Raw genomic sequence first — 17,410 nt, 5'->3', positions numbered from 1 at the left:
AAAGGAGCCATATGAATGACTTCAACATATCCTAATTAGAGCAGAAGAACCAGTCAACCCAGAAAGTGTGAATAATAATAAAGCACTGTCATTTCAAACCATTAAGTTTAGGGTGGTTTGTTAAAGACAATAGGTAACTGAACACATGCTGAGTGTCAACTTTCCCAAATAATGCCAAACCCCTTCAAAGTGCGGGTTAATAACCGACCAGCAGCCACATCAGAGCGAGTTCCTGCAGCTCACACCTCCCCAAACACTTGATGTCAGGACATTTAAAATTTTCGACAATCTGGTTACCATATGAAAAGTAATCTCAGTATGGTTTTAATTTTACATTTCCCTTATTACTAATAAGGGTGGAATCCATTTTCATGTTAATATCACTATGTTCCTTATCTGAGTAATACATATAATTTATTTGGTCATCTTCTACATGGTTGACTTTTTCCTAATGATCGGTAAAACTCTATAAGCTTTTAAGATTTAAAATTTTTCTATTTGTGGCTTCTTTTCACAATTATAGTATATTTGATGAGCAGAAAATTATTTCATTATAGCAGAATTTATGAATCATTTCTTTTACAGCAATGCTTTTTGGGGTTAAGAAATCCATCTGTAACCAAAATGTATTAATTTTCTTCCAAAAATTGTATGGTTTATTTTAAATTTTGTTTTAATATACATAGAATGCATTTTTGTTAGGAAGAGGTAGGGATCAACTACATTTCCCCATCTGGCTAACCAACTGTCCCAGTCTGGAAAGTCCATCATTCCCAACAGATCTTAATGCAGCTTTGTCATAGGACTGAGTCTCCCTAAATATACAGATCTGTATCTAGGCTCTATATTCTGCTCCATTTGGCTAATGGATTGCACTGTCTTAAATATAACAGCTTTCTAGGATATACTTGGACCTGCTGTCTTTCCCATATATTTTAGAATCAGCTTATTTAATTGCACAAGGCAAAATCAGTGGGGATTGATAGAAAACTGTACTGAATCTAGATTCAAATGTGGGAAGAAACTGACATCTTTTATGACCTGAGTGCTCCAATCCCCCTATCCATCCTAACATTGCATCGATATACTAGTCACACCTGAAACACACAGTGTCTCTCTGTAATCAAATGTAATGTAATTTTGCCATCCAACCATCGGTGTGTTATCAGATTTTCCACTGTGTAATTACTATTCTTTCCCCTTTTGCAACTAACAACGCAAAAGATGCTAAAGACCATTTTTAATTTTATTATGATGTTTTCAAATATATTCAAAAATTAGAGAAAATACTAAAATAAGCTCCCACTTTATGTAACAATTCAATAATTATCAAAATTGAAAGTGATAATCAGAAAGCCAATCTCAGAAGTCATCTAATCTCACCTATAAATGCTCAGTATGCATTCTAACTTTATATAAAATATCATTATCACAACTAAAAAAACTGACAATAAATTCCTCAATATCAACTAGTTACTATCCATAGCAAAGTTTAACAACTATCTCAAAAAATGTCTTTTTACAGGGGTTGATCAAATCAGATCCTGTCAGAATTCACATTGCATAATTGTTACGACATACTCGAGATATTGTTAAGTTCATTCCAAAAACCACTACAATTAAAGTGGAATATTGAAATAAAGCGAGTTCAAACAAATTTTTGGCTTTCCCAAGTGCATATAAATTATGTCTACCACTGTACTCTGTTAAGGGCAATAGACATGTCTAAAAAAATGTACATATCTTAAATAAAAAATACTTAATTGCTAAAAAATCTAACCATCAAACGCACGGTTGCACAAACTTTCAGTTTGTTAAAACACACAATATCTGCAAAAGAACAATAAAGGTTAAAAAACAATAAAAAACTAGTAATGCCTGTAATATCTTATAAGTCCTTTTAATCTATAACAGCTCCCCCTTTCCATTTTCTTTATTGCCATTGATCGGACTGAAAAATATAGAGCATTTGTCATGTAGTATAGCCATATCTGATTGAACTTCTCATTTTACTGCCATTGTTACTGCATTCTTGTGATTTTGCTTATGTGTGCAGAAATCGAATTTCTCCCTCATTTACTTTGTCTCCTGAAAAATTTGTCAAACTTTATTAAATCTAATAATTAGTTATACAGGATTTTGGTTTTCTATGTAATCATATTATCTGCAAATAATGACAGCATTGTTTCTTTCAGTCCAATCCAATATTTTTCTTCTTTCTCATGCCTTATTTACTACAGAAAGAATGGAGAAGTGTTCCAGAGTGCAGGTCTGAGGGTGCTAGAAGGAATAAAAGCCAAAGATATAGTAAATTAAGTATGGAAATCTAAAAAGGTATTTATAATGATGATTATAATAATATAAATAATATAATAAATAATAGTATTTTGGAGGTTTAAAAAAGATAGAATTAAAATATATTGTTACAATAACATAAAGTTAAAACTGAGTGACTGGAGTTCAACTTTTTAGGTACTTGATTGTTTGGGAAAATGGTAAAAAATTTTTACTTTAGACAATTGGTAAGTTACATACATGTTAACTTTCTAGGTTAAATACGATAAAAACGAAATCCAAGACTTTAACAGTTTTTTTTGACAAGAATTGGGTTCTGACAGAGACATGGCTTTCTGGAAGAAAAAAAGGACAAGAGCCCCCAGAGCCAGAGTTTAGGGGATAGAAAAAGACTCCAGTAGCACTCTCGCCCGTGGCTGAGAGGAGTAAGGATCCTCATCTGTTCTTCTGTTAAAGAAGCAGACCAACAAGAGGTAGGTACACTGTATACTGTAAGACACAATAGATTCAAATCACTACGCTAATACCACTACCAATAATAAATCTACTAAGTAAAGTTCAAGATTCTTTGCACTCTTTTTTTTTCTTTTAAAGTTATACTTTTTTTGCATAGATGCTCCCCATTCTCCTCTCATTATCATTATTTGGTTGCGCTGGGTCTTAGTTGCAGCAGGCGGGCCCCTTAGTTGCGGCATGCATGTGGGATTAGTTCCATGATCAGGATCAAACCTGGGTCCCCTGCATTGGGAGCGTGGAGTCTTATCCACTGCACCACCAGGGCAGTCCCTCTTTGCACTCTTTTTGTCTTTAGAGCAAATCCCTCGAAGAGTGTACAAATTACTATGTTAAAATTATTCGGTGCCGCAAACTAGAAGCCTGCATGCTGCAACAAAGATCCTGCGTGCTGCAACTAAAGACTGGCGCAGCCAAAATAAATAATAAATAAATAGATAAGCAAATAAACAATCTTTAATTGAGAGCTAAAAGTATAAAAAAGAATTAATTGACTCTATTTTCTATGTATGTTTATGTGAAAAACGACATATAGTTAAGTTCCTCTGTTTATGGTAGCATTCCATTTTAGCTTACCTCTTTCCCCTCTTTTGGACGAGGGATGTTGTAAAACAGTACATGATTTAAAAGTCAAAAACTTATAAATATGTATATTCAAAGAAGTCAATCCCTTGCCTATAGGTAAATAGATTCCTTTAATTTTTAGCTTATCCTTCTCATATTTTTGTTTGAAAAAAATATGCAAACACACACACACATACATAAGACACATCATGTGTGTATGTGTGATAATTTTCCCTTCTTTTTATACAAAAGGGAGTATGCATAGAGTGTTAAAATGATTTTTTTTAAACGTGAGATTTAGATGGAAATGTCCCACTTGTTACTTAAAAAAGCCCTATCCTAGCAGATGCAAAGTATTATATACAGGATGGATAAACAACAAGGTTCTATATAGCACAGGGAACTATATTCAATATCCTGTGATATAACCATAATGGGAAAGAATATGAAAAAGAATGCTGGTGTGATATATGTATAACTGAATACTTTGACTATACGCAGAAATAAAATAAATAAATAAAAACAAATTTTTAATAAATTAAAAAGAAATGAGGAAGCAAAGAGACGAAAAAAAAAAAGGTCTACCCTTTGCCTTTGGTTTAGTTGGATTCATTCCCGAGGATAAAGGACATTTTCACGCTCAAGGTCTCAGGAATTGGCAGAAAGAAGGGCAAAGGCAGCTTTCTCTTAACTGAAGACCGGGCCTTAGTACTACTAAGGAACTCTCCATCTGTAAACGATTAGAACCAGAGTATAGAAGGCAAGAAAGAAAAACGGTTCCAAATTCCTCAGTACTATTGGTAGACGCCTAAAACTTGCTGAAGTAGAGTTAAACCTACACTACAATTTACCAAAATTCGGGACCTCAAAATCATGGTAAATGTGATGAAACTTTTAACTGTTTTAGGAAGAAAAAAATCACTTAAAATTCTGAGAAGAAATCCAAAATGAGGCAGGAACTAGCTTTCCAAGATATAAAGCATTTTATAAAACTAGAGCAAATTAAATAGTTAGTACTGGTACATGAATAGACAGACCAACGTAATAGAATTTTTAAAAAGACCCCTAGATATACAAGAATTCAGAGGTGGAATTTCTAATAGAGAGAAAAAAATAACTAGTCAGCCAATGGTGCTGGAATCAACTGCACAGCCAGCCATCTGAACCATAATAAGTGCGTTGTCCTAACTCACTTTCCTATGCCAAAATAGTATGCAAAACAGTATTTCATGTCAGGTAGATAAAAATCTGAGTGGGAAAAAAACCACAGAAATACTAAAAGAATACTTTAAAAATTATAAAACAAAAAACTTATTTTAAGATGGCCTATAGCTTTGTACAAAAAACACAAAAACTTTAAAAGAACAGATTGAGGGGAATTCCCTGGCCGTCCCAGTGGTTAGGACTCCGTGCTTTCACTGCCAAGGGTGCAGGTTAATCCCTGGTCAGGGAACTAAGATCCGCATGCCACAGGGTGCAGCCAAAAAAAAAAGAATAGACTGATAACTCTGACTTGATAAAAGGACATGTTTTCTGCATGGTAAACAAATTGGATAATCAAGCTCGATGCAATGAAAAAAACAGAGAAAAACATTTCTAACACATATGATATAGAACAAATATTTTTACACTAGAGAGCTTAGAGATCAACCAAAAACCTAATTGTGTAAGCCAGGCAAAGAAAAAGATACACAGCTGGCTTTAAACCAGGATTTCTCAATCTCTACACTACTAAAGACATTTTGGACAAGATAATTCTTCGTTGAAGGGGGCTATCCTGTCCATTATGTTTACCAGCATCTCTGGACTCCACCTATTAGACACCAGTAGCAACCCCCCTCAATTGTGACAATCAAAAATGTTCCCAGATATTGCCAAATGTCCTATGGGGGTCAAAATTGCTCCTTGATGAGAACTGCTGCTTTAAACATATAAAAAGATCCTCATCCTCACTCTTTGATACAAATTTTAACTATAATGAGGTGCCATTTTTTTCTCTAGTTAGATTTTTATTATCAAAACAAATATTTTTACTATCAAACATTTTGCTGTTTGCCAGCGTGTTGGACTAGGAAATCTCATTCATCCTTTTGGATGTGCAATCTCTTTGGAAGGCTATTGGTATTAGCTATCAAAATATTAATTACCTATACTCTTTGATCCAACAGCTTCATTTCCAAGAATTTATCATATGGATACACTCAAATATGTGCAAACAGGTGAATACAAGGATAATCATTGCAGCAAAGACGGAGTAACAAAAAACTAGAAATGATCTGGTATCCAATGATTGTTTGTTGGTTAAACAAACAGAACACCATGTAACTATTAAAAGGGAGGAAGATCAACATGTACTGAAAATATGTTCCAAGACACATTAGCTAAAAATACCAAGGCCCAGAAGGGACTTTGCTACTATTTTTTAAAGTGGGGTGTGTGTGTGTGTTTAGGACTCTGTACCCAAATATATTTATAATGCACAGAATATTTTTGGAAACCTACCAGAGAGTAAGTAGGAGGCTGAAAGTTAAGGATAAGGAAACTCAACCTTCTGAGCTGTTTAAGTGTTTTGGCAACGTACCTATATGTTTCAAGCAAATTACAAAACGGACTTGGCACTCAGCTCAAAACACCCATACAGTATAGCAACAAAACAGAATGAGACGGGGGTGGAGGAGTAGTTTAACTGGTATAGAGTTTGTTTCTCAAGTCGAAAAAGTTCTGCAAATTGGTTGCACAACAATGCAAACATACTTAACACTACTTAACCAACCGTACACTTAAAAATGGTTAAGGTGGCAAATTTTTCCTTATGTGTATTTTACAACTACATATCTTTTAAAAGTGAAAAGTCCCCCCCAAAGATACCCATATTTTAAGATTAGTTTAGTTTGTTACTAATTTGAAATCCCTTTTTAAACACCCCATTATTTTCTTCTTCCAGAATCGAGCGTTCCGAATAAGTGGAGACTCATTAAGCACACCAGTGTTCCAGTGACCTTTCACCTAGAACTCGCGGCCTTCGGCAAGGCACGCAGCTACGGCTAAACCCAAAGTGGGACCCGCCTGGGGGTCGGCGGGACACCTCACTCTGGATCCTTTACCTGTGGAAGAGATTGTAACATGACTGCCACCCTGAAGTACACAACTCTGCGTTACTTTTCACAAGTTACCGCAGATTCGAGGAACACTGTGTCCAGCGCGGACCAGCGTTCCAGACCTCGCCGGGCAACTTCATTAACCCTCCCACCGCGGGGGCCGGGCCACCCATGCCATCCACTTCGCCCGGCGGGGTTTCTTCCCCACGGCTCCCGATTCCCCTTACCCCGTGTTGGGCAACATGACTGTTGCAGATTGGAGGCGGTGGCGACAACGGCCTCAGCGAGCGGATACTGAGAGGGTGACTTCTCCCCGCACTTGGCCCCGCCCCGAGGTCTGCGGGGAAATTGGGCGCTCCAAGAAACGGAAGGTGGCTGAGTGCGCCTGCGCACGCAGTGGGCCTCCGTGGCTCTCCGCGCTGGTTTCCGCCTCCCGCCTGCCTGGCCCCTGGAAACCAACCCTAAGCGCAAGCGCTGTGAGAGACAACTCCGCCCCGCCTCTCTTGCGGGGGCTCTACGGTGACAATTGGTCTCCAGCCCGCGGCTAGAATGCTGGACGCGTCAGCAGCTGAGTACACCTTTCCCCGGCCTGTGAAGGGTTCCTAGCCGCAGCGCTGAGTTCCTTTGCCGGGTTGGGGGCGTGAGGGGCGTTTGAGTCGTGCACCAGGGACCTTGAGGGCTGAGGTGCGGCTTCTCAGCGGACTTTGGCTCTCGGTCCCCTCGCCGTCCACGCCGGCACCTGGACGCCTGCCCAGCTGCACGCGCGCCCTCGGAGGCCCCTCTTAGGAACGCTTTTCCTGGGCAGATAAGCACTCTTCCGGCCAGCGGCGCATTTCGACTCTCCCGCGAAATCTGGACTAAAGCCGGCCGGACTATAGATAAACAGCTCTGTGGTGAGGGGCAGCTTCTGGATTAGAGATCTGCAATAGTCGCACCGAAGAACTAAATTAACTCTGATTTTTCGACTTCTTAGCCAATATCTCGGCGAGGAAATTCCCAGACTCAGTGGTTGAATAAGGTGAATTCTGGGAGCCGGTATTGCTTTTGGTAGTATACCTTGGACATAACTCAGCTACTCTAATGAACTAGAGACCGGCATAATATTTTTAGGTAGACGTGAAGAAATTCTATTTTGAAGAGGTAGAGCAGGATGATGAGGTTATGTGAGTAGATAAAGTAACCTGAAAAAAAAAAAAAAAAGGAAAGTAACCTGGAAATAGGATATGTACTCTCTCTTTTATTACAAGCCCTAAACGTCTATTTATTCATTTATATCACTTGCCAGTCTCATAGGCATTTGAATTTGAGATCTGTGATACGGTCCTTAGAGACTCCGGAGGAATTTACTTATTCAAGAAATATTAGCACCGAGTGGGTGCTGGTCACTGGAGATACAGTGGGGCAAAAAAAGGCACGTTCTCTGCTTATGTAGAAGGAACAAGGAGTAATCAATGTGGTGGGGTTTTTTTTTTTCCTTAAAGGTTATCTTCATATTTATTTATTATTTGGCCGCACTGGCCGGCATAGGGGCTCTTAGTTCCCCGACCAGGGATCAGACGTGTGCCCCCTGCAGTGGAAGCCCAGATTCTTAACCACTGGACCGCCAGGGAAGTCCCCACTAATGAGTTCTTTAGACTATTGTAAATGTTAGGTGTTTTAGAGAGTGTGTTGATAGGGACTGTTAGATGAAAAAGCTTACTCTCCACTCATTCAAGAAAGTGAAGGCAACCTACAGAATGAAAGAAAATATTTGCAAATCATATATCTGACAATGTCTAGTATCCAGAATCTATAAAGAACTTTTACAACTCAGCAACAAAAAGATGAACCTCCAATTTAAACGTGAGCAAAGGACCTCAATAGACATTTCTCCAAAGAAGATAAACGAACAAGCAAGCACATGAAAAGATGCCCAACAGCAATAGTTATTAGGGAAATACAAATCAAAACCAGCGAGATTCCACTTTACATCCACTAGGATTGCTATAATAGAAAAGATGGAAAATACTAAGTGTTGGCCAAGATGTAGAGAAATTGGAACCCTCATACATTGCTGGTGGGAATGTAAAATGGCACAGTCACTTTGGAAAACAGTTTTGCAGTTTCCCCAAAGGTTAAAGTATGGTTACCAGCTACTGGGTAGCTACCTACAAAAGAGCAATTCCACTCTTGAGTGTATAACCAAGAGAGAGGAAACTTCTTGAGAGTAACCACTAGATGGCACTGGTATTTTAAAATTCACAGTTATACAATACTGCAAAATGTTAATTTATTAACAATATTGTGACGTTATAATCTGACTTGGATTAAGCCAAAAATAGCATGAGGTTCCTTATAGGACCCTCATAAAGGGGAAATAAGAGGAGGCATAAATTTTAAATTCCTTAAAGAAATACTTTTTATCATTAGAACAAATTGTCATAAAATAGTCAAACTTATCTTCACTTTTTGTGACTTCTAAAGTCTATCAAGGGACTCCCCTGGTGGTCCAGTGGTTAAGAATCCGCCTTCCAGTTTCGATCCCTGGTCAGGGAACTGAGATCCCACATGCTGTGGGGCAACTAAGCCCTTGCGCCACAACTACTGAGCCCAAGCACCACAACAAAAGATCCCGCATGCCACAACAAAGATCCGGCGTGCCACAACTAAGACCTGGCGCAGCCAAATAAATAAATAAATACAGTCTATCAAGTTTGGGACTTCCCTGGCGGTCCAGTGGTTAGGACTCTGCGCTCTCACTGCCGAGGGTGGGGGTTTGATCCCTGGTCGGGGAACTAAGATCCCACAAGCCGCGTGGCACAGCCAAAAAAAAGCCTATTAAGTTTAATTCTCCAATTTTAAAAAGTGCTTTTCAAATACATAGGAGACTGAAAGTGCCAACTTGAATTGCAATATCAAAGGATATGACACTGAAAACAAGTTTAATCTTACTGTCAAATTAGGACTCTTCTAACCCTGACCTTGCGTAAGGGTATATTTTCTTAAAGTGTAGAATGCAGTGTAGAATTCAAATTTGTTGACCACAGCCCACATACATAAATTTCTCATCCAGACCCTGTACACGGTTTTCTATTTTATTTGAATCTATTATGTAGTACCCCGTTTTTTGGGTTTTTTTCAGGTGATCATAACCTACAAAGTTATTTCAATGCCTCATTCTTGGATCATAACCTACCATTTGGAAAACACTGCTTTAGTGTGTTGTAATTTGCCGTTGTGATTTTTCAACTTGCTTTTTAAGATATTCTAGGCTTCTTCAGTCAAATATAAAATTACTAACTGCTGGTCAAAGGCCAGCAATCCAATGTGACTAACAGCAGATGCTTTCAAGTGCATTGGAAGAGTCAGGGATCTGTTGAAACTTTCCATTCTTTTCACCCCAAGGGAAATCCTTGGGGTTTTGAGGGTGTAGCAGTTGCTTCTGACAAGGTACCAAATCTTCCCAATAGGACCCCTAACTGCACCTTTTATTGCTCAGTGAATTGTTGCCAGTCATTTAATTAGTAAATGTTGGATATTAACTTCATTGCTGTATTTTAATGTCTATATTTTTCTGATAATACATTATTCCAACAACTAAAGAAAGTGAAAGTTTCTAATATCACCCTTCATTGTTAACAGTTCGGCATGTATCCTTTAAGACTTCGAAATTTTTATATAGATTTTGATTGATTTTAAAAAAGCATAGGGGAAATTATATATATTCTATTGTTTTGGAAACTTTTTTTGTTTTACTTAATGTATCATAAACATCTTTCCAAGTTTATACCCAAAAGTTCACCTTAACTTTTTTTTTTAATAGGTGTGTTACCAATCTGGGTCCTTGGACTCTTTAATCAATAGAAATTGATAAGAGGCCAGAGGAGAAATTCAGGCAAGGCTTTATTGGGAGTGAAAACAAGAAACAGGTGCCCTTGCTCACTCTCCAAGGAGGGTGGGCTGGTTCCTTAAATAGAGCGAGGGTAGGGGCAGATGGTGAATCGGGCAGGAGGGGCGGCTTAGATGGTCTGCCCACCCCCATGGTGGTGCTGTGTGCAGGGATCATGCGCAGTACCCTGCTTCTGCTCCAGGCACTTCACAAGTGGCAGTCGGTTTGTGGCCTTTTTGTAACATTGTTCTTAATCACTCCGCTGCCATGCATGCAGTTATTTTTAGTCCCTTATAGTTTCTCTGTATTCTGTTGCTGGAGGAGACATTTGTGCAGTAAAGGGTCCCACATCCCAGTTCCCAGCCTATCTTAGGTGCATAGTTTTCTTTTACATGAATGTACTCCATATTAATTTTACCATTTGTGATGGACATTTTAAGGTGTTTCAATACTGTCTATATTATAAACAACATTGCAATAAAAGCCTTTGTGTGTACATCATTGTTCACCAGTCAATGCCTTGTTTAGCAGCTGGTGTTTTCTAGTTCTGGCAAATGTGAGGTCTGCTCGGAAAGATTTTCTTAAAGTTTTTTCTTTCTTAAAGAGACCACAGAATAGATTGCCTCTTTTCTTCTATTGTTATTTCTGGATGTGATGCTTGGAACAGCTGCATCTATCTTGCAACCACGAGCAGAACTAGCCTTCCCCTTTCCATAGCTCCTTCAAGGGTGAACTTTCTCCTATAACATATGAAAGAAAGTTTGGGGTTGGGGAGCAGTTGTCTCAGAACCCTCCTGAGTCTCCCACCTAGCTTTCTAATTCTCCCCCTGCTCAAAGGCACACTGTGAGTTTTCCTCACTTTGCAGCTTGGCCATCTTGTAGAATTCCAGGAAACAGTTCCCTCAGCAGACAACTGCTCCCTCTCATGAGTGCAAGTAGAGGAGTGGGTGTGTGGACCACACCATATTCCACTTTTTTGCTCTGTTGGCTTGTTTTTTGGGATGTTTTCCTTTTTAAAAATATTTATTTATTTTTGGCTGCATTGGGTCTTTGTTGCTGTGTGTGGGCTTTCTCTAGTTGCGGTGAGCAGGGGCTACTCTTCGTTGTGGTGCATGGGCTTCTCATTGTGGTGGCTTCTGTTGCGGAGCACAGGCTCTAGGCGCATGGGCTTCCGTAGTTGTGGCACGTGGTCTCAGTAGTTATGGCTTGTGGGCTCTAGAGCGCAGGCTCAGTAGTTGTGGCGCATGGGCTTAGTTGCTCCGCAGCATGTGGGATCTTCCCGGACCAGGGCTCGAACCCGTGTCCCCTGCATTGGCAGGTGGATTCTTAACCACTGTGCCACCAGGGAAGCCCATTGGTTTGTTTACTACACCATCCCCACACAACTCTTTGTCAAAGAATTGAGGTTTATATGAGGGAATTACTATCTATATATCTATATCTATATATATATAAATAATAACTTTATATAACAACTGCTATGTCAACTGCCTACCCATTACACATTCTCCACTTCTTATTAACAGTATATCTCTATTATTAGAGGTGGCAGTATGCCCAGCAAAAGCAGTGAATCTCTCAAGCCTCCCCTGCAACTAGGGGTGTCCATGTGACCAAATTATGGCTAATGAGGTAAGCGGAAGATGTTGGGGAGGACTTTGGGAAAACTTCTTTAAAGGGCTTCCAGACATTTTGTGACCTTAAGACTGAAAGCCATATACTCACATAATAGAACAAAAAGGAGACTGGATCTTTGATGAGCATGGAGTGCCATAACAGCCCTGAAACCATTACTTCTAGGCTTCTTTTGCATGATAAATAAATTTTTATCTAGTTTAAGGCACTGTTATTTTTGGTTTTCTGTTACATGCATCTGGACCTAACTCTTAAATGCAAAAGTATCAAAAGACTATAAATCACTGCAAGGGGTTCCCTCTTGAACACAGCCAAATCGCTAGCGTTGCTCCTCGTCTTCATATCTGCTTTTCTCCCTGAGAGTATCAGTTTTGTTCAAATTTCCTTCTTTAAAATTGTCTTTAATATCTCTACCCCCTTTCAGGAAATCCCATGCCCTGCTCACAGGAGTTGGTCTCATATATTAAGATCCATCCTCTTTTCCTAAGCCAAACATTTTCCCAAGCATAAATTACCCATTCTATTTAGAATATGACTTTAGCAAGAGAGTCCACGATGGGTGTAGGTGTTCCAAGTCCAATTCCCTTGGAGATATTCCCCCCTAATTCTTCCTGGGGTCCAGTAAGTGACTATTATGTCAAACACACCCACACCTCCCAAACTCAGGCATTAATTCGGAGACACAGTACTCTACTGTGAGTACACGTACTGTTTCCAAGCTGAGAAAGAGAAATATTTGATTCTTCTGTTATCAACATAGCTTCAGCCCTGCTCACTATAAAGATAGCATTTGATGATTTTATATTGCAGAACAATACCAGTTATTTTTTAATCTTCTAGCTTTCAAACTGTGCCTACCAGGCATTTAAAAAAAAAAAGACATTTGAAGTTAGCTTAAGAATCAGTCCCATAATTGAGCCATCTATCTCTTAATGGCCACTACTTTGCTACACAAATACCAAACTTTGGAATTACCCCATGTCTTTCCTCTATGCCAAATTAAATTCTTGTAGGTGTCATCCTCCTACTACCCTCTACTAAATTAAATTCTTGGTTAAGGTCTCATACTCCTACTGCTCCAGTAGAAGACAGGCTATATGAAGACATTATCCTCTGATACAAGTAATCCTCCACCTCTAAGGGGGATGGGAAGGAGATTTGCTTTTCCAGTTACATGAGCAACATATTCTCATAGAGAAGTCCTCCAGATTGTTCTTTTGTTTTGCTTTTCTGCTACTGACCTTTTGCTTGTTTACCTGTTCAAGGTTGAATATTTGCCTGGTGCCCTGCAGGATCATATGAAGTAAACATCTTTTAGAACCATACTGGGGAGGGAGGGCAGTAGTCCTATCCAGTCGTCTGGCATCGCAGGAACCTTTCCACTGACCTTGTAAACTATGATCAGATTTTTGCACAAGACTATTTCCACAAAGGGCAAATAAGTAAAAATAAAATAATATACTCTAACCAATCCATCTGACTCCTTGTTAAACACTTATATCAAAAATTTTAGGGGAAAAAGAAAAAAAAAATTTTAGAGAAAGGTTTCACTTAATGGCCAAAGCAAAGGCCTTGTTCTAGTCGCAAATAAAATTTATCCTATTAAAGATATGGTCTCAGATTCCTAAGAAGGGACTATTTTGTCCCATAGAAGAACATTTACAATATTATAGGCATCTATAATATGTATCAACTTCATATATCTGTAGACAAATGGAATACCAAGGAAAGGCACATCAACTCTTATTATAGGAAGCTAACTTCAGGGCACAAGAGTTATAGGTAACAGGTTCTTGGAAAGGGAAAAAAAGGACTTGTCCTTTTTCTTCTGTTATCCTACTCACAGCTATTCCTCCACCTCCACTTCTTTGAAAACACTGGGGTGAATCACACATTAGTTAACTGGTTAGGAATAGGTAAGTTAAGGGAGAATCATGATAAGGGCTGGTGAAAGACAGTATTCAAGGCTGCTTGAGAAGAGTGGAAATACTTAATCAAAGTCATTAATTGTTACAAAACTTCCAGGGAAGTGAACAAAAATGAACCTAAATCAGAGAAGAAATTTCAAGTATAATGAAACTAGGAAACTGACACAACCCTACCAAAAACTATGAAGAATACCTTCCAATTTGTATCCAAATTAAGGAAAGCAGTGAGATTTGACAAGCATTTCTTCTAAGTAATAACTCAGTGCCATTTTTTAGAAAGTAAATGAGATTGTCCTAAAAGTCCAGCAGTAATCTGAAATTTGAAGAAATAAGGACTGGTGACTTGGGTGGACCAGGGAAAAATTAAGAACGCCACCCTTGGGAGGTCTATTCCAAGATGGTAAATAAGGTAGAACTGGGGCTTCCCTGGTGGCGCAGTGGTTGAGAGTCCGCCTGCCGATGCAGGGGACACGGGTTCGTGCCCCGGTCTGGGAAGATCCCACATGCCGCGGAGCGCCTGGGCCCGTGAGCCATGGCCGCTGAGCCTGCACATCCGGAGCCTGTGCTCCGCAATGGGAGAGGCCACAACAGTGAGAGGCCCGCGTACAGCAAAACAAAAAACAAAAAACAACAAAAAAAGGTAGAACTGAAGAAGAGACAATATGACACACATTTTGGTTTTCCAGGACTCAGTTTCCTGACCCATAACTGAAACTTGGAATTTAGGGGCTGCTGAAGGGTTAATAATGAACTGCAAGACAGGTGTGCAATTGTTGTCCAAAATAAACTGAGCAGAGTAAATAAACACTGATTATAAGATAAAAATCCTACAACAGGGTGGGTCTCTCCAAAACACTCAAACTAAAAAAAGATTTTTTTTCTTTTAAATCTTATTTCCAGTAGAAATGAGCACGTCTCATACTCAGATCTTGGTTTCTAACCCTATACTCCAATAAAAGGAACCAGGGTTTCTTGGAGAAATGACTCATTTTAGGACTGGGGCAGAAAATATACAAGATGATCCTGGAGCATCTTGTAGTGCCAGAAAGTAAGGGAGTACTCAAAACAGACCAACAAACAAACCCAAAACAAAACACCCCACATTGATGGAGGTATGTCAAAGGAGTACAGAAGTCAACTGAAAGATCTCTCAATGGCTAAAACTGAAACACTTTGAGCAACAAAATAAAGTGGTACTGGATTATAATCAAAGTATAAAATAAATATCCATGAGTTGATACTGATATAATTATATGATTGAATTAAAAATGAGGAGAAATGACAGAATTCCTGTACAGAAGAATGTGAAATAATTTCTGTAAATACAGCCTCCTCAAGGAGGTACAGAATAACTCTCCATTCCTTGAGTGTGGGCTGTACATAGTGACTTCTTTCCAAAGAGTACAGTATGAAAAGGGGAAAAAAATAACTTTACAGTGAAGAAAGCTGACAAACACCAACTCAGTCAGGTGATCAAAGTCAACATCAACTGTGATAAGCCATGTTGATAATAGGTATCCTTGATATGATGTGAGGAAATGGTACTTTTTCTCTGTAAACCTCCCCAAAACCTATAACTCTAGTCTAATTGTGAGAAAAATATAAGACAAATTGCAACTGAAGGACATTCTACAAAATACCTAACCAGTACTCCTCAAAACTGTCAAGGTCATCAAAAAGAAGGAAAGTCTGAGAAACTGTCACAGCTAAGAGGATCCTAAGGGGATATGATGACTAAATGTAATATGGTATCTTGGATGGGATCCTGGAACGGAAAAACAACATTAGATAAAAACTAATGATATCTTAATAAAGTATGGATGATAGTTAATGACAATGTATTAATATTGGTTCATTAATTGTAACAAAGGTATCCTACTAATGTAAGATGTTAACCATAGAAACTGGGTGTAGGGCATATAAGAAGTCTCTGTACTATCTTCACAATTTTTCTGTAAATCTAAAACTGCTCTAAACAATAAAGCTTAAATAAGAACCTGCTGTAAAAAAAAATAAATAAAATAAAATTCAAAACATAAAGCTTATTTAAAAATTTTTAAACCTTATAATAATGCTACATAAATTTTTAAAAACCCACCATTTTAAATGATTGGATTAATTGGAAGAAAATACAGATATCCCTAAGGCAATGGTTCTTAATGGAACTGGCATCCCAGGGAATATTTGTGAATATCTGGAAACATTCTTAGTTGTCACATTTGTGTGGGGGATGTTATTGGCATCTAGTGAATAGAGTCCAGGGATGCCACTAAACATGCTATAATACACAGAATAGTACATCCCATCCTCCCGAGAATATCCCATCCAAAATGTGCTGAGGTTGAAAAATGCTGCCCTAATTGATGAGGTTTGGGGACCTATATCAATGCTGACAGAAACAGGCTAGATTTTGTGTGTGTGTGTGTGTGTGTGTATGTATAAGATACATTCAAAATATGTATGATATATATGTAAATTATGAGATAATAATAAACATCTGTGAAACCATCACCCAGCTAAAGGACTGAAAATGATGAGTCATGTGCTTCTCTGGATTCCATCTCCCTGCCTCCTCCCGAGAAGTAACCATTGAGTTTTGTGTTTATCTTTCCCTTGTCATCTTTTATAAAATTGTGTGTGTGTGTGTGTGTGTGTGTGTGTGTGTGTGTGTGTGTGTGTGTACACAATATATTGGTTAGCTTTGCTTGGTTGTGCTTCCTTTTTAACTTTATAGAAATGGTATTGTAGTATATATAGTTTTCTCAGATTTACTTTTTTTGTTGTTTTTTGGGTTTTTTTGGCCATGCTGCACAACATGTGGGATCTTAGTTCCCCAACCAGCTATTGAACCTGCGTCCCCAGAATGCAGAGTCTTAATCACTGGACTGCCAGGGAAGTCCCTGATTTGCTTTTTCATTCAGTATTTTGATTTATCCATAGCATTGCCTATTGTAGTTTGTTCATTTTTCACTGCTGTATACTATTCCATTGTGTGACTATGCCACAATTTATTTGCCCATCTCTCTTGTTGATGGACATTTGGGTTATTTGCATATCATGTTTATTATATAGAACAGCGGTGCTATGAATATTCTTTCATATGTCTCCTAGTGCACATTTCAAGTTTCTCTAGGTTATGTACATATAGGAGTGGAATTACTAAAGTGTGGATGTCTTTAAATTGAAATTATGTTTAAGAACTCATTTTCTATCCTGAAGTCATAAAGATAGTCTCCTAAATGTTATTCTAAAAGCTTAAAAATTTTGCCTTTCCTTTTTGAGTCACCTGGAGCTGCTCATTGTATGTGGGTATGAGGTTGATATCTACTAATATATTTGTAATGAGGTAGAGATAAACTTCCACTCTTTTCCCCATTGACCTAAATGCCTTCTGTGTCCTACATCAAGTTTTCATATATACCCATATCTGTTCCATTAAATAATTCGTCTATCCCTATGGCAATACTACATTTTTCTTGATTATTTGACTTTATAAATTTTAAGATTTG

General features: G+C 38.4%; 1 protein-coding gene across 5 annotated transcripts in view; it reads right to left on the bottom strand.

Annotated features, from left to right (window-relative positions):
- The window catches only part of HSDL2 (hydroxysteroid dehydrogenase like 2), a 126,221-nt gene that overhangs the window by 92,123 nt on the left and 16,688 nt on the right, over positions 1–17,410 (bottom strand). The window contains exon 1 of one of the 5 annotated variants that reach the window (XM_019946413.3): positions 6,698–6,882. The exons of 3 other annotated variants lie outside the window; for them this stretch is intronic. In XM_019946413.3, coding sequence (XP_019801972.2) covers positions 6,698–6,714 — 17 coding nt within the window. In that variant the 5' untranslated portion in view covers positions 6,715–6,882. Of the gene's footprint in view, positions 1–6,697; positions 6,883–17,410 lie in introns of those variants that run through there. One more of the 5 variants, XM_073806425.1, reaches the window with a different exon arrangement.

Source organism: Tursiops truncatus, chromosome 6 (genome assembly GCF_011762595.2).
Source record: "Tursiops truncatus isolate mTurTru1 chromosome 6, mTurTru1.mat.Y, whole genome shotgun sequence".
NCBI classification, from domain to species: Eukaryota; Metazoa; Chordata; class Mammalia; order Artiodactyla; family Delphinidae; genus Tursiops; species Tursiops truncatus.
The sequence above is the reverse complement of the archived record's forward strand: the minus strand, read 5'-3'. Positions and strand labels throughout refer to the sequence as shown.